Source organism: Sarcophilus harrisii, chromosome 1 (assembly GCF_902635505.1).
Source record: "Sarcophilus harrisii chromosome 1, mSarHar1.11, whole genome shotgun sequence".
In the NCBI taxonomy this organism is placed as follows: Eukaryota; Metazoa; Chordata; class Mammalia; order Dasyuromorphia; family Dasyuridae; genus Sarcophilus; species Sarcophilus harrisii.
In genome coordinates this window covers 651,753,702-651,772,560 of record NC_045426.1, presented here as the reverse complement: position 1 = coordinate 651,772,560, position 18,859 = coordinate 651,753,702, and the positions used below count along the sequence as shown (strand labels likewise).

The window sequence follows — 18,859 nt, the reverse complement described above, 5'->3', positions numbered from 1 at the left end:
GTTTTTTTTTTGTTTTTGTTTTTTGGTCACAACTTTCTGATAGTTCTATTATGCTTATATTTTCTCTTTTTGATCTGTTCTCCAGATTTCATTTTTCTTATAAAATGCTTCATATTCAGTTCTATTTTGTCATTCTTTATAGAACATTTCTATAGATAGAACATTCTTTATAGAACATTTTCTGTTTTGTTATTTCTTGGTCTCTCATAGCTTCAACTAGCTTCTCCTTGCTTAATTCTAATTTTCAAAATTCAAATATTCTTAAATATTTCCTTTTCTAATTGATTAATTTTTTTTTTCATAATGGTCTTGTTTTTCTTGAATGGTTTTTATTTATTTTTTTAGTTTTGCCTCAATCTCTCTCATTTGATTTTTATTTTTTATTTTTAATTTAATAGCCTTTTATTTACAGGTTATATGCATGGGTAACTTTACAGCATTAAAAATTGCCAAACCTCTTGTTCCAATTTTTCACCTCTTACCCCCCCCCCACTCCCCTAGATGGCAGGATGACCAGTAGATGTTAAATACATGAAAATATAAATTAGATACACAATAAGTATACATGACCAAAACTCTCATTTGATTTTTAAATTATTTTTTTAGTTCTATAAAGTCTCTCTGGGGAGGGATCCATTTAGTGTTATTTTTTGAGATAGAAAAAGCTTTTTTTTTTTTTTTTTTAACTTCACTGTTTTCCTCTGAAGATGAATCTGGTCTTCCCTATTCCCATAGTAAGTTTCTATCATTGGGTTCTTTCTTGACTGTTCTTTTTTTGTTGTTGTTAATGAGAAGTATTAGCGTAAGTACCTCTAATTGTGGAATGGGGGGATGGTACCTCTAGGTTAACTTCAGCTCTCTCCTCTGACTGAAACCCCAAACCAAAAGCTTTACCCTCCTGTACATGCCCACAGTGATCACTGCCCCAGACTCACTGCTTCTGTAGGACAGGTGGGCTAGTACCTTCTTCTCAACTAAAGCCAAATCTCTGCAGCACAGCTGGGCTTAAATTCCCTCAGTCTTTCCAGACTCAGATCCCGACTCCCACACTGTCTGGGAAGTAAAAATCTCTGTGATTCTTGTAGATGCTTCAGCCTACCCCAGACAGCCCCAGGAGTCCCTACTTGGTGTTTCTGCCAAGTTAGTCCAGAGGTGTTTGCACTGCCCCCAGGTTAATCCCGGCCTGGGGTCTGTCTTAGGATCTTCTTGGGTTGGACCAGGAAGACCCCTGTTTTGCCCCAAGTGTTCTTGATTTTTCACCAGTCCTATTTTCACCCCAGAGGCAAATTTTTCTGTTTGTGGGGGAAATCTGGAGAGTCTGAAATTTACTAACTTATTTAATCATCTTCCCAGAATCCTTCCCTATTTAAAAAAAAAAAATGTTTCTATTGTAAGAAGGGTTTGCAAATTGAACATCCTACTCTCCTCTGAATTTTCATTATATTTTTGCTTTTGTTTCTTTTGCAGAAGAACTTCAAATGCCTCTTGTGGTAAGGATCTATATTTTTTTATTGGTGATCAAGTTAAGTCTTCTAAAATGTGCAATTTGGGATTGCAGCTTGAACTCCTGGGCTTTTGAGACCATACTGTAGAGCTAGATGGTGCATTGGATAGAGTACTATCCAACTCTAAGGAGTTAAAAGGATGCCAGTTCAAATTTACCTTAATCACTTACCAGCTCTGTGATCCTCTTAACTCCAATTATTTCCTAGGTTAAAATTTTAAAAGGAGAAATTCCATTTTTTTTTTCTCCAATTACTTACTTAGGAAATCTGAGTTACTTGAATTAGGGTTCCTTTAGAATCAAGTCAATGAGTGTATCTATTAAGCACCTAGTATATTTATTTGTTTATTTATTATTTATTTTAGCACCTGCTATATTAGACACTGTGCTAAATACTGGAGATATAAAGGAAGGCAAATGACAGATCTGTTTTCAAGGGGATGAATGCAAAGGTTCTGAAATGAAGGCCTTTTTCCTGCCTTCCTGAAAAACTTACTAATGAGTTTAGGATTTTTCTCTTGGTAATGATCTATGAACTTGATCAATCAATACTTTACTGGATGCATTCAAAAGGTCTAAACAAGTTTGTTTGTTTTTTTAAATTACTGTGATATGGCATACAGTTTTTAAAAGTTATCCTTTTCCCCCAGGAGACCTAATATTTTTATCTCTCTGCATACTGTCTTTAAGGTTAGTTGCTTTTAGCTAATATATAATCCATGTTACTAAAAGTTACTGACTTTTACTTCTCTTTTGACAAATTTTCTTCCACTTTTTTTTGTTTCAGATGTTATTTTCTTTTTTAGAGGCTCTACTTCCTTGGAGAGATTCTCCAGTGCTTATTTTAAGTTTTCTACCCTGCTATTTATTTCCATTAATTCTAATTTATGATCCAATTTCTATCAAAATGTCTTCTTTTAAAGGTTTTTTCTTTTGAACCATTCTTGAGTTTCTTAGTGTTGCTCTATAATATTTTGAGAATCTAGAGAATTCTTATTTTTTAAATTCAGTTTTACTTTGTTTTCGTTCCAGATTTTCTCCCCTCTCCTCCCATCCATAAAAAGGCAAGAAATACAAAATCTATTACAAATATGAAGTCATTAAAAAATTCTCATTTTTACTGGAAATTTTTCTTCATAGTATATGTTCAATGTGTTTATGATCTTTGGATTTTTATACACTTATCTTTTTGTCTTTACACAACTTACCATTAGTTTATCTCCTTGGTAGTTAGCCTTATACCTGTAAATCTTTTTCTCTTAAATTTTTTAATCTTTCAGCTTTTTTCTTATATTTTCAATTTCTTAACTCTAGCTTCCCACTTCTTCCTTCCTACTTCCATTCCTTCCATTTCCATTGCTTCACAGAATTTTGAGATTAATTGTCTGGCTTCCTTGCTGGATGCAGATGGAGGAGCAAGACATGAAGATTTGACAATAACCATCAGGTTCCCATCTTGCCTTACTAGGAAGGATCAGTGGTTAATGGGGCCTTGAGAGGAAGCACATTTTAACCTTTATTGGATGAGTAGGTACTGTCTGCAGAGCAGAAGGAGAAGGAAAATTGGGGAGAAAGAGGGAGTACTGGGGGTAGTTGATGGAAAATGGGAGAGATGACACTAGAAAGAAGAGGGAATTACTGAAGGTAAGAGGGAATATACTGGGGAGAGGGAAAGAGGAAGCCTCATGGAAAGGAAGAGAGACATCATTTGATTTCTTGCTGCTTAAAAACACAGATACCATCAAAACTAGAAATAAAACGAGTGTCGTTTGATTTGGAAATAGATTAACACATTTTAAGAATTCAATGGAATATGACTGTGCTTTGTAACCAGGAGGTGTGTCTTGGAGTAAAGTTTGGCTGGCCCCTTTCCCTTCTCTCCCTTCCCTCAAAGAAATTGGGAAGATCTGACTCTTCCCAGATCACTTTCTTCTCCTCTTACTAAGTAGCCTGCCGGACAGACAGCATCTTTCTATTGGTCCACACCTCTACCCCATCTCCCTCAGAGAAATGAGGTCTGTCTCAGACATTCAAAGTTTCAGCCAGCTGATCTGGTTATAACAATGGCTCAGTTGCCTTTAGCTCAAGGATAACTTTGTCAGAACACAGGTAGGTCTCTTTCTCTCTGCTTTTTATGGAGCTTATAGTTAAATAAAAATAATAATAATCACCACCTTTAGCTCAAGGATAAATTTGTTCTAACACACATAGGTTTCTTTCTGCTATTTTATGGAGCTTATAGTTAAATAAATAATATCAATCATCACCTCCTTTAGCTCAAGGATAACTTTGTTCTAACACATAGGCCTCCTTCTGCTATTTTATGGAGCTTATAGTTAAATAAATAAAAATAACAACAACCATCGCCATAAGATCCTCTCATACATATATCCTTGGAGCTCTAAGGGAGGGACCCTAATATTTGGGCAGAGATTAATATCTCTGACCTGATTTAATCCTGTTTTTCAACTACCTATTAACAACCTTCCATTGCCATTCCATGACATGGAATAAATATACAGAGGTGTAGGATCAAGCAGTCATAAATGATCACATTTTCTTATATTAAAGGAAAACATTTTTAAAACAGTTACATCAGTACTGATGACTAGACTTAAAGAGCAAAAAATGTTTAAATGTTTGTCATTTCCAGAAGATAATGCAAAAAAGGAAAAGAAAAGAGTAAGTTAAGCATGTTACTGGTTTATTCAGTTTTTTGGAGAGAAATGATTCAACCTCTTGGGGAGTTGTTTCTTTGTTGTTGGAGGCTCACCCATAGGAGAAAAGCCTGCAAGGATCAGAGTTCAGTCTCTTTTTTTTTTGGCCATCACAGTCATTGCTGCTGTCAAATTTTTCTTCTAAAACAAAAGCAAAAAGTCCTTCTTTCCCTTTGATGGGACTTCTCCAGTTTGCTAATTCCCAGTGGCAGGAAGGGGATGGAAAACTGCAACAAATGTTCTTTCTTTAAACCCAATCCTTCTTCTATTCATGGCACAGATTATGGAAGTCTGACCCAACCCTGAGGCTTCCTCAGCAGAAATAGTGCCAGGCGGTATCCAGAATTATTTTTCTTTGGTAGAATTTGTGTCAGTTGACATACTGGGTTATAGCTATACAAAATGAAGAAGATAAGAAATTCAGAGAAACAGGAAGATGTGTTATGAATTGGTGTAGAATGAAGAAACTAAAATCAGCAGAAAAATATACATAGTGAATATAGTAACATAAATGAGACAACTCAAAAAGCAATTGAGTTTGAGTAACTTTTTTGGAATAATGATTTTGGAGAAGAGAGATGATTGAAACTGTCATACATTGACAGTTGGAAGGGATCTTAGAGGCTCTCTAATTCAATCCCTACATTTAATAGTTGAGAAAACTAAAGACCAGCAAGATTAAGTCACTTGCCAAATGCCCCAAGGTAGTAAGAGTCAAAGGTGGGATTTGAACTCAAGTCCTCAGATTTCAGAGTAGTGCTATCTCTACTGTGCCATTCTCTGGAGAGATGGATTTTAAGAAGAGAAAATTGTGTGAGGTATTTTCCAGACAAATTTCCCTTCAACTAACTTCATAAGCTTATATTATAGGACAGTAAACCTTTGTCTGGGGCTTCAAAACATATCTCCTCCTCCATTCTTAATGCAGGGGTGAGGTATCAACATAACTATTAGCACTTTGTGAAGAAGTCAAAGGAGTTTTCCAGATTAAGTCGCCGGAAGGGAGAGAGTTCTTACAATGACTGGGAGTCAAATCCCAGTTGAACTGAAGACTTGGGCTCTGGAAGACAATTTGTTAAAGAGGTCTATAGAAAGAAACTTCATTGAGAAATCTGCATTGCTTTCCCCCCTTTTCCCTTTTACTTTTCTTTTGCAAAGGATGATACAGGAGCTTAAGAGATATTAATAGATATTTTGGCACTGAAGCACATTGTAATTAAATATGTTTGCCTAGTTTACCAGAAAAAGAGAGCTCCTGAATAATATTTGTCAAAATATTGTCAGTCAAAAGTACAGGTCAAAAACCAGGGGACCTGATATGTATTATCTTAGCTCAAGAATTAGCAAAATGCTGGAGCAAATCAAGTCAACAAGAATTTATTAAACTTGCTATGTGCCAGCCACTGTGCTGGGAATACAAAAACAAGCAGAAACAAAATAGTTCCTTATCTTCAAGAAGTTTACTTTTAAGAGGAAAAGACAAAATATAAAAAAGGAAGCTGAAAAACTGAGAGACATAAGCTTAGTAGAATAAGTAGATTTTAAAAAAATTAATATGAATAAGAAATGGCAGGAAAGTCCTTAAGAGTGCATCTTGGAGAAAAATAAAGATCTAAATTTCTGAATTGGAGGTTCTGGTAGGAACTGTATTTAGGAAGAATGTGTGAGAACTCCAAAGTGAACTTCCAGAATGAAGAGATTTCTGTGGTACCATAGGGAAAGTCTAGGGAGTGAGGAGGAAGCTCCGAGTGCTTGGCCACAGATTGGACACAAATAGTTCCTATGAACATTTGAAGTAATTTCTCTAATTTTGTGTATTTCATGTTTCCTTTGGGCTAATTCAATTCTGCTTTGTCCTTGTATTGCTTTTTCTGACCACTTTGTGACCCTATGTGAATTCTCCATAAAATAAATCTTTTGGCAAGTGTACATTTGGCATTCAAACAATGGCCAGCCCAGTAGAGTTATGTTCTCTACAGTTGAGTTGGAATGCTTGGCAGTTTAGCAATGATTATTTGCTATTGAATACTTGTGCCTCATGACCTTCTCATCACCAATACTGTATTCCATTTACCTAAACACAATACAACTTTGTGGATGCACTCTCAGAGCAGACATCAGCATTTAATAAACTATGTGATTGTAAGAAGAGACAGACAGAATGCTGGGATTGACCATAAACTTATCGTTTCCAAGATGAATATTCACATTCAACAAAAGAGGCTGTCCCCAAGGCAAAAAGACTAAAAGAAGAATTAATGTCAACAAATTAAAGGGTTTCTCTGAAAGGGAACAATTTGAAGAATAAGTTGAGCCAACAGATAGTTGGCAACAATGGAGCAGAAAAGGAGTGGACAGCTTTCAGAAATTTGATGTACAAAACTGCATTTGTTCATCTGGGTCAGAATATTCACAAACATCAAGACTGGTTTGATGAAAATGACGGGGAAATTCGGAAGCTGCTAAATGAAAAATGAGAACTCCATAGGCTATACCAGCAGGATAGTTCATCCATCTCTAAAAAGGTAGAGTTTGATTACATCAAAAGTAAAGTACAATAGAAACTTAGAGATGCAAGATTCTTGGCTGAATAAAAAGGCAGATGAAATTCAGTTTTATGCTTGAACACATCACTTCTGCTCTTCTCAAGTTTCTTAGCTCTCATCCAGTGAAGATTCCTCTCCTCCTCTAATTTAAATGCTTTTTGAGTTTCAGACCTCCCAATCTACACATCAAATAATTGTTATTAATGGTATTTTAAATTTAGTTTCTTTGTTTTTAAGAATGTTTATTACAGCAGGACCAGGAGATCATTATATACTTCAACAATAATACTATATGAAGATCAATTCTGATGGACGTGGCCATCTCCAGCAATGAGATGAACCAAGTCAGTTCCAATAGAGCAGTAATGAATTGAACCAGTTACACCCAACGACAGAACTCTGGGAGATGACTATGAATCAAATGCAATGAAGATTATTTATTAGCCAAGACCTATGGTGCATCTCAACTATTCAGTGCTGATGGGGCCACACTGATTAGTGATAGGGACATGATCCTAGACAGAAGGGCTAAATACTTCCATAATGTTCTCAACAGTCATCAATCAATGCTGAAGCTTGTTCTCAATAGTCATCAATCAATACCGAAGATATTGACTATTTGTTTACCCCAAGTTGAAATCAATCACTCCCTAGCTGAAGTTCCAATGGAAGAAGATGGCATTAGATTACTAGGTAGGTAACATGGCACTGAAGAAAAAGCACTGGCTCCAGAGTAGTGAGATTAGGGTTCAAATCTTCCCTCTGATACTACTTTTGGAACCTTGGGCAAGCCATTTAATCTACTCTAGCTTTGGTTTCCTTATTTGTAAAATGAGTGGTTTGAATTAGATGGACTCTGAGGTCTGTTCCAGCTCTAGATGGATGAGCTTATGGTCTTAGACATCCTAATGTAAAGAGGCAAATATGACATCATATGTATCATTGATACTGGTGCAGTGGAACCAATAATTGGAAATTGCTTTGTATGGATGTTCCTTATTCAAAAGAAATAAGTGAAAGGGCAGGGTAGTGGGCAGTATTATTTATCAGTGAGGAATTCTAAGAGCCAGAATGGGATAAGCAAATGGAGAGCATTTGGATGAAGGGCAATGGAAGGTGGATTTCATCTTTGGGATACAGTGGATAGCTTGTACTGAAGGAGTAATTAGATAAGGAGTTTGGGAAACAGATAATCTTAGGACAGAAGCAGGATACAGTAGTGAGGAGGGGGACTTTAATCATGATGACATTGCTAGAGCTCTCTCTCTGCTGAAAGCAGAACTGAGAACATTTTGACATTTTTTATTGTTAATTTCATCCTTCAAAAAGTCAAAAAACAAACCAGGGGGAATTTTGTTCTTGATCAACTGTTTATCACTATCCCTCTTATTTGATTTTTAAAAAATACTTTTTGAGCTCTTCCAGGGAGTATTTTTTGGGCCTGAGATCGATTCTCTCTTTTTTTTTTTTTTTTTTTTTTTTTTTTTTGAGGTTTTGGATATAGATATTTTGACATTGATGTCAACTGATTCCTGGAGTGGGAATAATGGGAAACCTAGAAGCAAATGATCACTTTCTCCTAGAGTTTGTGACAAGGGAAAGGAAATCTAAATATACTCTGATATACACCCTATATTGCAGAAGAGTTTTCAAAGGATTCAAAAGATACACCAAAACTTTACCTTCATAGTTGTCACTACTCCATCCCAAAGTCACACTCATCACCTCTGCTCTTCTCAAGTTTCTTAGCTCTCATCCAGTGAAGATTTCTCTCCTCCTTTAATTAAATGCTGTTTGAGTTTCAGACCTCCCAATCTACACATCAAATAACTGTTATTAATGGTATTTTAAATTTAGTTTCTTTGTTTTTAAGAATGTGCTTATTACAGCAGGACTAGGAGATTATATACTTTAACAATAATACTATATGATGATCAATTCTGATGGATGTGGCCATCTCCAGCAATGAGATGAACCAAGTCAGTTCCAATAGAGCAGTAATGAATTGAACCAGCTACACCCAGTGAAAGAACTCTGGGAGATGACTATGAATCATTACATAGAATTCCCAATCCCTATATTTTTGCCTGCCTGCATTTTTGATTTCCTTCACAAGCTAATAGTACACTATTTTAAAGTCCAATTCTTTTTGTACAGCAAAATAACTGTTAGGACATGTGTTAAATTGTGTTTAATTTATACTTTAACATATTTAACATGTATTGGTCAACCTGCCATCGGGGGGGTGGGGATGGGGGGAAGGAGGGGAAAAATTAGAACAAAAGGTTTGGCAATTGTCAATGCTGTAAAATTACCCATGCACATAACTTGTAAATAAAAAGCTATAATAATAATAATAATAAAAATAATAAAGAATATGCCTATTGTATTATGGTAAAAAAGGAAATGCTTAGGTAGAGGGAAACGAGAACAGTGGAAAATGGGAGGCAGAAAGAAGCAAAGAAATAATAATAAATATTAAAATATCTTAATTTAAAATAAAAAATAGATATAATAGGGGCAGCTAGGTGGCGCAGTGGATAGAGCACCAGCCCTGAAATCAGGAGGACCAGAATTCAAATCTGACCTCAGACACTTAACACTTCCTAGCTGTATGTCCGTGGCCAAGTCACTTAATCCCAATTGCCTCAGCAAAAAATAAATAAATAAAAAATAAAATAATAAAATGTTAAAATTAAAAAATAGTTAAATGGAAGGGTCATCATTGGGACAAAAGAAAGGAAGTGAGGCAGAGAAAGGGACATGTTAGGTAGATAATAGAAGGGAAGTGGAGATGGGGGGAGTGAGAGAAAAAGAAAGTGATAGATTAAAAAGAAAAAATAAGGAAAGACTGTGAAAGATAAGGAAAAAGGAAAAGAGACAGCCAGGAAGTGAAGTGAATATGGGGAGAAGGATAATACTAGAGAAGATAGAGGACACTGGGGGAAATAGGTGTTAGAGGAAGACTGAGGACATGGAAAATTAAGAGGGGTACATTCAGGAGAAGGGATTGACTCTGGGCAACTCACTTGATCCCAATTGCCTCTGAAAAATTTTTAAAGGAAAATAAAGGTGAGACATTGAGGGGAAGAGGGGATGTTAGGGAAATAAAGTGATATTGAGGAAAAGGAGGGAATGTGAAAAGAGAAGCATATTTTTTGACACAAGAATCCTTTTTCTAAAGATACATATATATGCATGCAAAAATTAATTTTAAAATATATTTCATTGGGTATCCAGTATCTTTATTTGAATTTTCAATTTCTCTTTTTTTGTATATTTTCTATGATAACTGCTTTGTAATAGTGTTTTAAAGTATCACATGATGCAGAATGCCTTTACCCTTTAGCTCTTTTTCAATTGCCCATGCTATATTTTTCCATTTTTCTGGGGGGTGGGTGTATGTGTGTATATTTCATAATTTTATCCTTATCAAGAAGTCTCTTACTATCTTAATTTGTATTGATAAAAGTGGTGAGAATAGAGGATCTTTATTTTATACTTGATTTTTGTGAGATTGCTTCTAATGTGCCTCCATTGCAAGTTATATTGCTTTTTTGGTTTAAGGTAGATATTTTTTATCTATATCTAAGAAAAATTCTTCTATTCCAATTTTTCTCCATCTACTGATAAAGCATATTTTATTTTTATTTATATGCTGTATCATATTCATAACTTTTCTGATGCTGTACAAGTCTTGCATACCGAATTTAAAACCAGCTTTGACACAGTGAATAATATTCTGAATGTCTTCTGCTAGACAATATTTTATTTGGTAATTTTGTCTATATTGTGGAAAAATTATATTATATTCACATTGTTTTTAAAAATTCATGTTCTGTTTTTGCTTTTATACAATAACTAATGTTATATTTCAATTTCCAAGGAATTCTGTAGTTTTTAATCATCTTATTTTTATTTCACTCTTAATTTAATTGCATTAAGGTCTTAAATACAGTACGTGTATAATTCCAGTACTTTTTTAATTTGAAAGAAAATTTATTCCCTTTTTCTCCATTTTTGTTTTCTACATATATCTATTAATTCCAAACTATTAAACAATGCATATGTGTGAATTCTTTACTATTAATTTATCTGATTGGTCATCTTCTGATAATGGTTATGTTAAAATCCTATGCTACTATTACATTTTTATTATTCTTATACTTGGTTTATATTTATTTTATACACTTAACTGTCTAATTCTTTAGTGAATATGCAGTTATTAAATATTTTTGTTTTTTTTCATTTTCTAAATCAAATTTCATTTTATCAGTATCAGATGCCTCAACAGTCCTGCTTGCATTTTTAACTTGAAATTAATTGTATAAGAAACATGCAAATTCAAATTTTATCTGTTTTTGCATAAAATGAATTTTCTGCATCCTACATATTGATATGTTTTGCTTATCAATCTATTCTATAATCTTTAGCACCGTGCCTCATTACTTATACATAGTGCTCGGCACATAGCATGCAACCCTAGAAAGAGAGGCAACACTTAGGAGAGGGGGAGGTAGCTACAAAGAGAATGGTATATAGGAATGACAGAGCAATGGGGAGGTGCTGTTTAAGCATGGGTATCACTCAAAGCCGTGTGCAGACTCCTCTCTTTCTACATTCTCTTCCTGGGTAATTTTGTATGTTTCCATGGCTTCCCATTTTTACTTTCTCAAACCTTCCAGATTTACAAATCTAGCCTCAATAGCCCTTGAGCCCACATTTTTAACTGTCTGCTGGATATGTGTTCACCTGGGGTTCAGCCATCACTTCAAACTCAATATGTACAAATACCTCCCCTCACTATCTCATCTATTCCCTCAAAAGAATCTTCTTTTGATCCTATCCATTTTGGGTCTCCTGAGTTCCTAGAGAGAACCATGTACCATTTCTCTTATCATCCCCTTTCTCTTATTCAACCTTCATGGTTTCATTGAATTTTTTTCCCTCTACCTTAACTGAAAAATTCAATAGCCTTTCATCAGTTCTTACTCCAGGATGCTCTTCCCTCCCTCAGATTTCATGACAATGTTCTCTTCTCTCCCTACCAATCTGACCACTCCTCCTTTTGATAATTCAGCAATCTGCTCCAATTCACCCGCCATGATGTCTGCCAGGATTTCCTGAGTGCCTTCTTCTTTCTCTGTTCTCTCTCTCTCTCTTGATTTCATCTACTTTCATGGGTTCAATGAACATTTTTCTATAAGTCATTCTCAAAGCTGTTCATCCAACCTCAAACATGTCCCTGAAATACCAGTTTTACTTTTCTAATGGACTCCTAGACATCTTACTTGAATCTCTCAATTAATACCTCAAACTTAACATGTTCCAAACTCAATTCTCTGCTAATTTTTCTTATTTCCTTCCATTTTTCCTATTTTAGTTCTTTCAGGTTTCTTATATATTCCTCTCTTTCATGCAGTGCACGGTCAAGTCAAACCTACCCAAAAAGCAAGAATGTTTTCCTTCACACACCACATTCCCTCTCTCACCTCCGTGCCTTTGTCAAGGCTAGTCCCCACGTGTGGAGTACACTCTCTTCTGCCTTTTAGAATCCCTTCAATCTCAGCCCAAGTACCATCTTCTATATAAGGCTTCCTGGTAGCTTCCCTCCCTTCCTGAAACGGCTGTAATGGGGGAAATTGATCTTGATCATCTGGACACTTCTCAAATTATTGTTACTATGTACTCTGATCTCAAAATCTTCAGTATAACTCCCATTAACCAGGACACATAAGAATACATGTGAGTGCCTTAGCATATGGCCCACAGGTAGAATTTCAAAAATAGATTTAGCCTCAAGGGATACACCGAATCAAGCAAATCAGAGGGGTTCCCTGATTACCCTTACCTAGTATTTACTTATCATCATCATCATTATTACACTGCCTAGCATTTTATTATTTGACCTTTATTTACTTCTGTATGTGTTATTTCCTTCAAAAGAATATAAGGTTCTTGAGGGTAGAGACTATTTCATGCAACTTTGGAGCTACTCTTAGGCTCTCTCTGTCCCTGATTCCGTGTCTCTGTTTTTCTTTTTCTCTCTTTGCTGCTCTCTGACTCCATCTTTGTCTCCCCCTTTCTGTCTCTCTGTCTCTCCTTTCCTTGCCCCATCCTTTCTCTGTCTGTCCCTCCATTGCTTGTTTTCCCATCTGTCTATCTCTCCCTTTCTCTCTGTTGTTTTTCTCTCACATTGCCCACCCCCAATCAGTTGCCAGGTCCCTTTAATTTACTTCCTCATTAGGACCCTTCCTTTCCCTACCTACTGCCAGCATCTTAATTTAGATCTCCTCATCTTTCATCTGCATTATTATAATAGCTTTCTAAGTGGTCTTCCTGCCACCTTTAGCTTTTCCCCCTGTCCAATGCATCCTTTATATAGCTACCTGAACAATCTTCCTGGTGCATGTCTCATTTACAGAGTCATTTCCTGTGTTGTCTTCAAAATAAATGATCTTGTCATTTAAGCCTTCTCCTGTTTAGCTCCAAGTAACCTTAACTTTAGTGCCATCTTTTTGCTGATTGTTTCCAATTTATCCCATATACAGTTGCCTGTACCTAGCTGCTTATTTCATGTTGTCTCTCCCATGGATCTCCTTGAAGATAGAATTTCTGTCTTTTGCCTTCCTTTGGATCTTCAATACTTAGCATGGTACTTATTGCATAGCCTTATCTCACATGGTCTCTCTTCCTTGACTTCCTCCATAAGTTGCACTACTCTCCAACTCACATTCTTGTGCTGCCGATGAACTTGGCTCCTCTGACTACTGAAGTCCCTTCCCCTTCATCTTAGCTTTCCCCATCTTTGGTGAAAGAGGTCTCTCCTTCCTCCGATTTCTTATAGTGCTTTGTCTGGACCTCTTCTTGGCTCCTCTGCCAGCTTTCCTTGTATCATGCTCGTTTTGCATGTATTTTTGAAGTCAAGGACTGTTGTTTTCTTCTTGGTGTCCAGAGTCTGGACACAGAACCATGCTTAGTAAATATTTATTGAATTGAGAAGGAAGATATCAGTGAAAGGAAGGCACTGAGAGAGAAAAATGACACTGGGGATAGTTGGAAACACTGGAGAGAGGAAGAAACTAAAGGAGATGGGGAACATTTGAGTGAGAGGGAAGTCTGCATTAGACAGGAAGAATGGGGTGAATGGGTTAAGGAGAGAGGAGATATTGGAGAAGGGAAGGGAAGAAGTCTACTAGCTAATGAACTGATGAGGGCTCTAGAAAAGTAGCGCAAGAGTCATTCCTGCCGCTAATTATTTTTATCAGTAACTTGGATGGTGTACTTGACACATTTCTGGGAGAAGTAGCTAATGTGCTAGACTGTCAAATCAGGCTCTAAGAAGATCTTAGAAACCCAGAAGAATAGGCAGAATCAAATAATTACAATATTCCAGAAGATCTGTCCATTTATTCCTGCTAGGACTCCATGGATACAACCATCCCTTAGTGGATGGCTTCTTTCTTTAGTATTCATGAGCAGCATATTTGTTACCTGGTGGCCTCTGCCACTCTGCTAGGCAGGTGCTCAAATATTAGGCTTCTATTTCCCAACTTGCAGTAGCCCACCAGACTTGTATTCCATTGGCATGGCCTTCATGGACCCAAGGTTCATAGCACAACAAAGTATTGAAGGAGTTCTTTAGTAGGGGCATATAATATTTAATAGGGATAAATGTAAAGTTCCACACAGATTGAAAAAGAAATATCAGTTGTATAAGTGTTGATTGAAGCAGTATTGATGAATGAATGGATAGATGGATGGATGAATGAATGAATAAATGAATGGATGAACAATTTGTATACAGGTTTTAATGCATTTTAAGCTCCTATAGCTGAAAAAAAAAGCTAAGGCAATATCTGACTTTAGTATAATACAACTTCCAGAATAGGTTACTTTGAGGGGCAAAGAATGCTCCCAACAAGGTAGTATGTTGCAACTCTTATGTAATGTAACAGATAATATTTAAGTTTTTTGTGAACAAAACATGCATTAACCTACCATACTTGGTGGTACCTTTTCCATACTCAGCAAGATTAGGTCCTCCAGACACATGTCCATTAGTCCTGAGAGAGCCTGTGCTATCCTGTGCTATCCCTACTTACAGCTTTTTGAAATCCTGAGAATGCCTCTACATCATGAGGAGGTACCAGAGGGTAAAACTTGGAGGAAGAAATGCAGTCTTATGCCGTCTTCATTGAAGAGCAATTTCCAGAGCAAAGCAGAGCCATCTTGTTGAAATCCCCACATGGGATCCTACATTGAGACCTGATCATGACCTCAGCAGTCACTTCTAGTTTAACTCCTTCATTTTACAGAGGAAATGACTAACTCAAGATAGCATAGATAAAGGCAGAGCAGAACCAGGATTTGTCCCCAGACCCTTTGCTTCTGAACCTAGAACACTTTCCACTCTTGTGGTCAATTCTGGGGTCATCCTTTGTAAAGTACATTGACAAACTGGGGTAAGTCCTGAGGAAAGACCTAGGATGCTAAGAGAATGGGAGACTCTGTCTATAGGAGAATCGTTTGAAGGAAGTGAGGATACTCAGCCTGGAGATAAGCAAGATGGGAGACACGAGAGCCATCTTCAAGTATGAGATTGGCTAAGACCTGTTCCATGTGATCTCTTACAGAGGAAGTAGAAGCAAAGTGGAGCCATTATTTTGAGGGAAAATTTCCATTCATGGAAAAGAAAAATTTCCAACAATCTGAGTTATTCCAAAGTGAAATATGCTGACTCAGGAAGAGATGGGTTCCTCATCCCTGGAGGTCTTTGAGTGGAGGTAGATGGTCATTCTGGAAATAATTGAGAGGATTCCTGTTCAGGTAGACAGCCTTCTGAAGTTTGTGCCAATTTCAAGACTCAAGGATTCCTGTGATGCTATGGTCAGGTACACTGAGGAGAAAGGCGGGAGGGGATGAGGAACACAGGGGACAGTTAGAGAAGGCTAGGAAGACAAATAAGGAACATCAGCCAGGGTTTTGTGTGATAGGCTGGGTAGCCACTTGTTGAGAATGGCATTCCTGCCCAGGTAATGGCTGGATTAAAAAGCCTCAAAGGTCTGTTCCAATTTTAAGATTCTGTGATCTTGTGATTCTGGGAGAGAGAGACATTGTGGGGGAGGAAGAAGAAATAAGCCTGGAGGTCACTTCTGGGAGAATGACCAGGAACACAGACCTAGGTTTCAGAAACATGGAAGTGAATAGATGTTGATATGGAAGTCATGAAGCTTTAGGAGTGATTAGTTTCCCCAACCTCAACCTCAGGCATGGACCTTCTTGGAGCCTGGGATTTCTCTTGTCCAGCCCCTTTCCCAGACTGGTCTCACCATCCAGGATCTATCAGCACCAAGCTGAAGAGGAATATTAGTTGTGGAAGAGGGAAATTGAGAGGGATGGGAGAAGAGAAAAGGGAGTGAGAGGAAATAGCTGAAACCTTAAAGGTCATTTCTCTGCTTTTGGTCGGGACCACAAGACTGACCTCTCTAGGTACAAGGTGAGGATTTCATGGGACTGATACAAAGAAGCTAAGAGATCTAGTCTAATCTATTTGTTTGGTAGCTAAGGATTCTGAGGCCCAGATAGGGGAAGGGATTGCCTAGAGTCACACAGGTAATTAGGAACAGAACCAGAACTGGAACTCAGGTCTTCTGACTTCTTTTCACTACGCCCATTCTGATCCCTTTCCCTTTGTTGAATGCCAAGTGTCAGAGAGATGAAATTTCTCTATCTTCATACCATAGAAGGAGCTGGAGGGACTGTTGGGATCAATGAGTCTAACATTCATTTTATAAGTGGAGAAACTGAAGTTTGGTGGGGGAAAGGGACAAGGTCACCTAGGGAGCTGATGTCAGAGGTGAGACTCCATACCCATTAGTATATGTGCATGTGCTGTGCCAGGTCTCAGGCTGGCTTGTATGTATGTGTAGGGAAGCTGGAGAAGCAGAGAGAGAGTCTAGGGTCATAGGGATAATAAGACTTGGAAGGGGAAGGAACCAAAGAGATACAACCTTTCTGAGGTTCAGAGAAAGGAATCAACTTAACCAGGATAAGATGCTAAGTTAGTGACTGAGCCAGGACTCAAACCCAGATCCTGTGACCCCAGGTTCATTGTCCCATACCCATACCCATAGACATCAGAAACACTTTCCCATCTATAGCCTCCCCTGTTGTTTCCTTTCCCGGAGGGGCTGGTTCCTCTAACATGGGAACAAAGTACCCTGTACCCCAACCCTGTTCCCCCTTCAGTGCCAGGGTGGCAGCCTGAGGTCTCTGTCTACAGGACAGATTTTTTTTTTCTTGCCTAGCCCGGATGCCCCTACCTGGTCCCATCAGCACCACAGACCTGCTATTCCAAACTCTGGGGCCGTCAGCAGTTCTTGCCCCCACTGTTGACCTTCTCGCCCTTGAAAGTCACATAGGGCAGCCCCATAAGCCACTCATCCCGAGGCCAGTAGTGGATTTCCAGGGAGTTATCCTGCATCTCATACCGGCCATCCAGAATAATTAAGACATCCACTACATATGGGAACACAATGCTGATAAAGATGTGCCTAGAGGAACAGGTAAAAGAATTTCTATGAATTCACCTCTTACTGATTCCTCATCCCATAGGAATCCCTCCAAATTACCATAATCCCAGATCCTCCTAATTTCTCCCAGAACCCCTGAAATCTTACAAACTCACCCTTCTCCCAACCTCCCAGCTCATTACTAGGGATTCTTCCATATTTACAACCTCTGAGATTACTGAGGCCCTATACGGAGCTCCCCAAACCCTGTCCTTCATCCCAGTCTGACCCTTACCAGAGGCTGTGCAAATAGGCAAAATTAATCTGTTGCCAGTAGGAGCAGAAGATCCGGTCACATATCCAGGTGGACACAGCCAATAACCACCATAGCACAGATACCGTGATCATATGATTCACTTGAGCATGTTTCCTGGGGACATATGGAGGGGAAGGTATATTATAACGCCAATTCCCAGAATGTAATCTCCCCTAACTAGAGGCAAAGGAGGAGGACCCACTGTGGGAAGACAGAACAAGTAGGTGCCAGGGGGGCGAGTCCCTTGCAAGCATGGGTCAGCATCTCTGTATCTGCAAGGGTTTGCTCTGAAGGGGTGGGAGAAAAGGGACATGTATGCATGTTTGTCCCTTTATCCTTATCTGTAAAATGAGGGGGGTTGGACAAAATGACCTTCTGAACCCTTCTAACTTAAAATCCTTTGATCCTGTTAAGGATCTTTGTCTCTGTTGGTATATCGACAAGGCAGGGGGATTTCTGGGGTTGGGGTCTCAGTGCACACAGCCAAGGCTACTCCCTCCCTCCTATGCTCCCCAGACCAAGTTCACTCACTTCTTGTACTCTTTTTTCACAAAGTAGCAAATGTGCAGTGCGATGGAGTTGAGCACGTAGGCATTGACCACTGGCTTTAGGAAGGCCAGGAAGGTGATTATGATTGCGATGAACAGGACCATGTAAGTGAAGTGTGACCTGCAGCCCAGAGGAGGAGGGAATGAGGCTGGGCAGGGCAGAGGGCAAAGGCCCAAGCTGGCCACCTCCCTTTATACCTGTTCCTCTTCAAGAAAGCGGGAAAGTAGCAGCGAGGAAACCAGATGCAATAGCAGGTTGCCAGCAGCCAGAGGATGGCCAGTTCATCCAGGATCTGCCCCAAGAAACTCAGCGTCATGTGGAAGTACACAGAGAATGCGCCTAGAATTAATAAGATGAGGTTGGACTTAGTCACTCCTTGGTTCTCAAAGCACTTTTTCTTGATGTCTATTCTTTTCCCTTATCAGGACAGAATTCTTCATTCCTATTTCCTATTCTCTGAGAAGGTGGAGCGGGGACGGGGGTGGGGGCTGGGGGGGAATACTTCCAGACTTGCTGGGTCCATAATATTGGTAGGATCATAGGACTTAAGAGTTTATAGCTGAGAAGGGACTTTAGAAATCCAAATTCTTCTTATAAATTAAGAAACTGGGGTCCAGAAAAGGGAAAGGTCACCAAGGCAATAAAGGGCAGGATTGGCTTTTTGAATATAGGTCTTTTATTCAAATTCCAGTTTTATTTCCATTACAGATAGC

The 18,859-nt window shown here is 38.2% G+C and overlaps 1 protein-coding gene across 14 annotated transcripts in view; it reads right to left on the bottom strand.

Annotated features, from left to right (window-relative positions):
- Window positions 1–4,187: 4,187 nt before the first annotated feature.
- The window catches only part of ACER1 (alkaline ceramidase 1), a 74,844-nt gene continuing 60,172 nt past the window's right edge, over window positions 4,188–18,859 (bottom strand). For 6 of the 14 annotated variants that reach the window (XR_004231206.1, XR_004231197.1, XR_004231195.1 and 3 more), the window contains 6 exons: window positions 18,344–18,485; window positions 18,129–18,266; window positions 17,577–17,711; window positions 17,093–17,323; window positions 8,450–8,582; window positions 4,188–4,614 (listed from right to left, as the gene is read on the bottom strand). Coding sequence is in view for 2 of the 14 variants with exons in the window: in XM_031947751.1 (XP_031803611.1) it covers window positions 17,140–17,323; window positions 17,577–17,711; window positions 18,129–18,266; window positions 18,344–18,485 (599 nt within the window). In the remaining 12 variants the exon portion in view is untranslated. Of the gene's footprint in view, window positions 4,615–8,449; window positions 8,598–12,259; window positions 12,395–17,092; window positions 17,324–17,576; window positions 17,712–18,128; window positions 18,267–18,343; window positions 18,486–18,859 lie in introns of all 14 variants that reach the window. The other 8 variants (XR_004231200.1, XR_004231198.1, XR_004231203.1 and 5 more) reach the window with 8 other exon arrangements.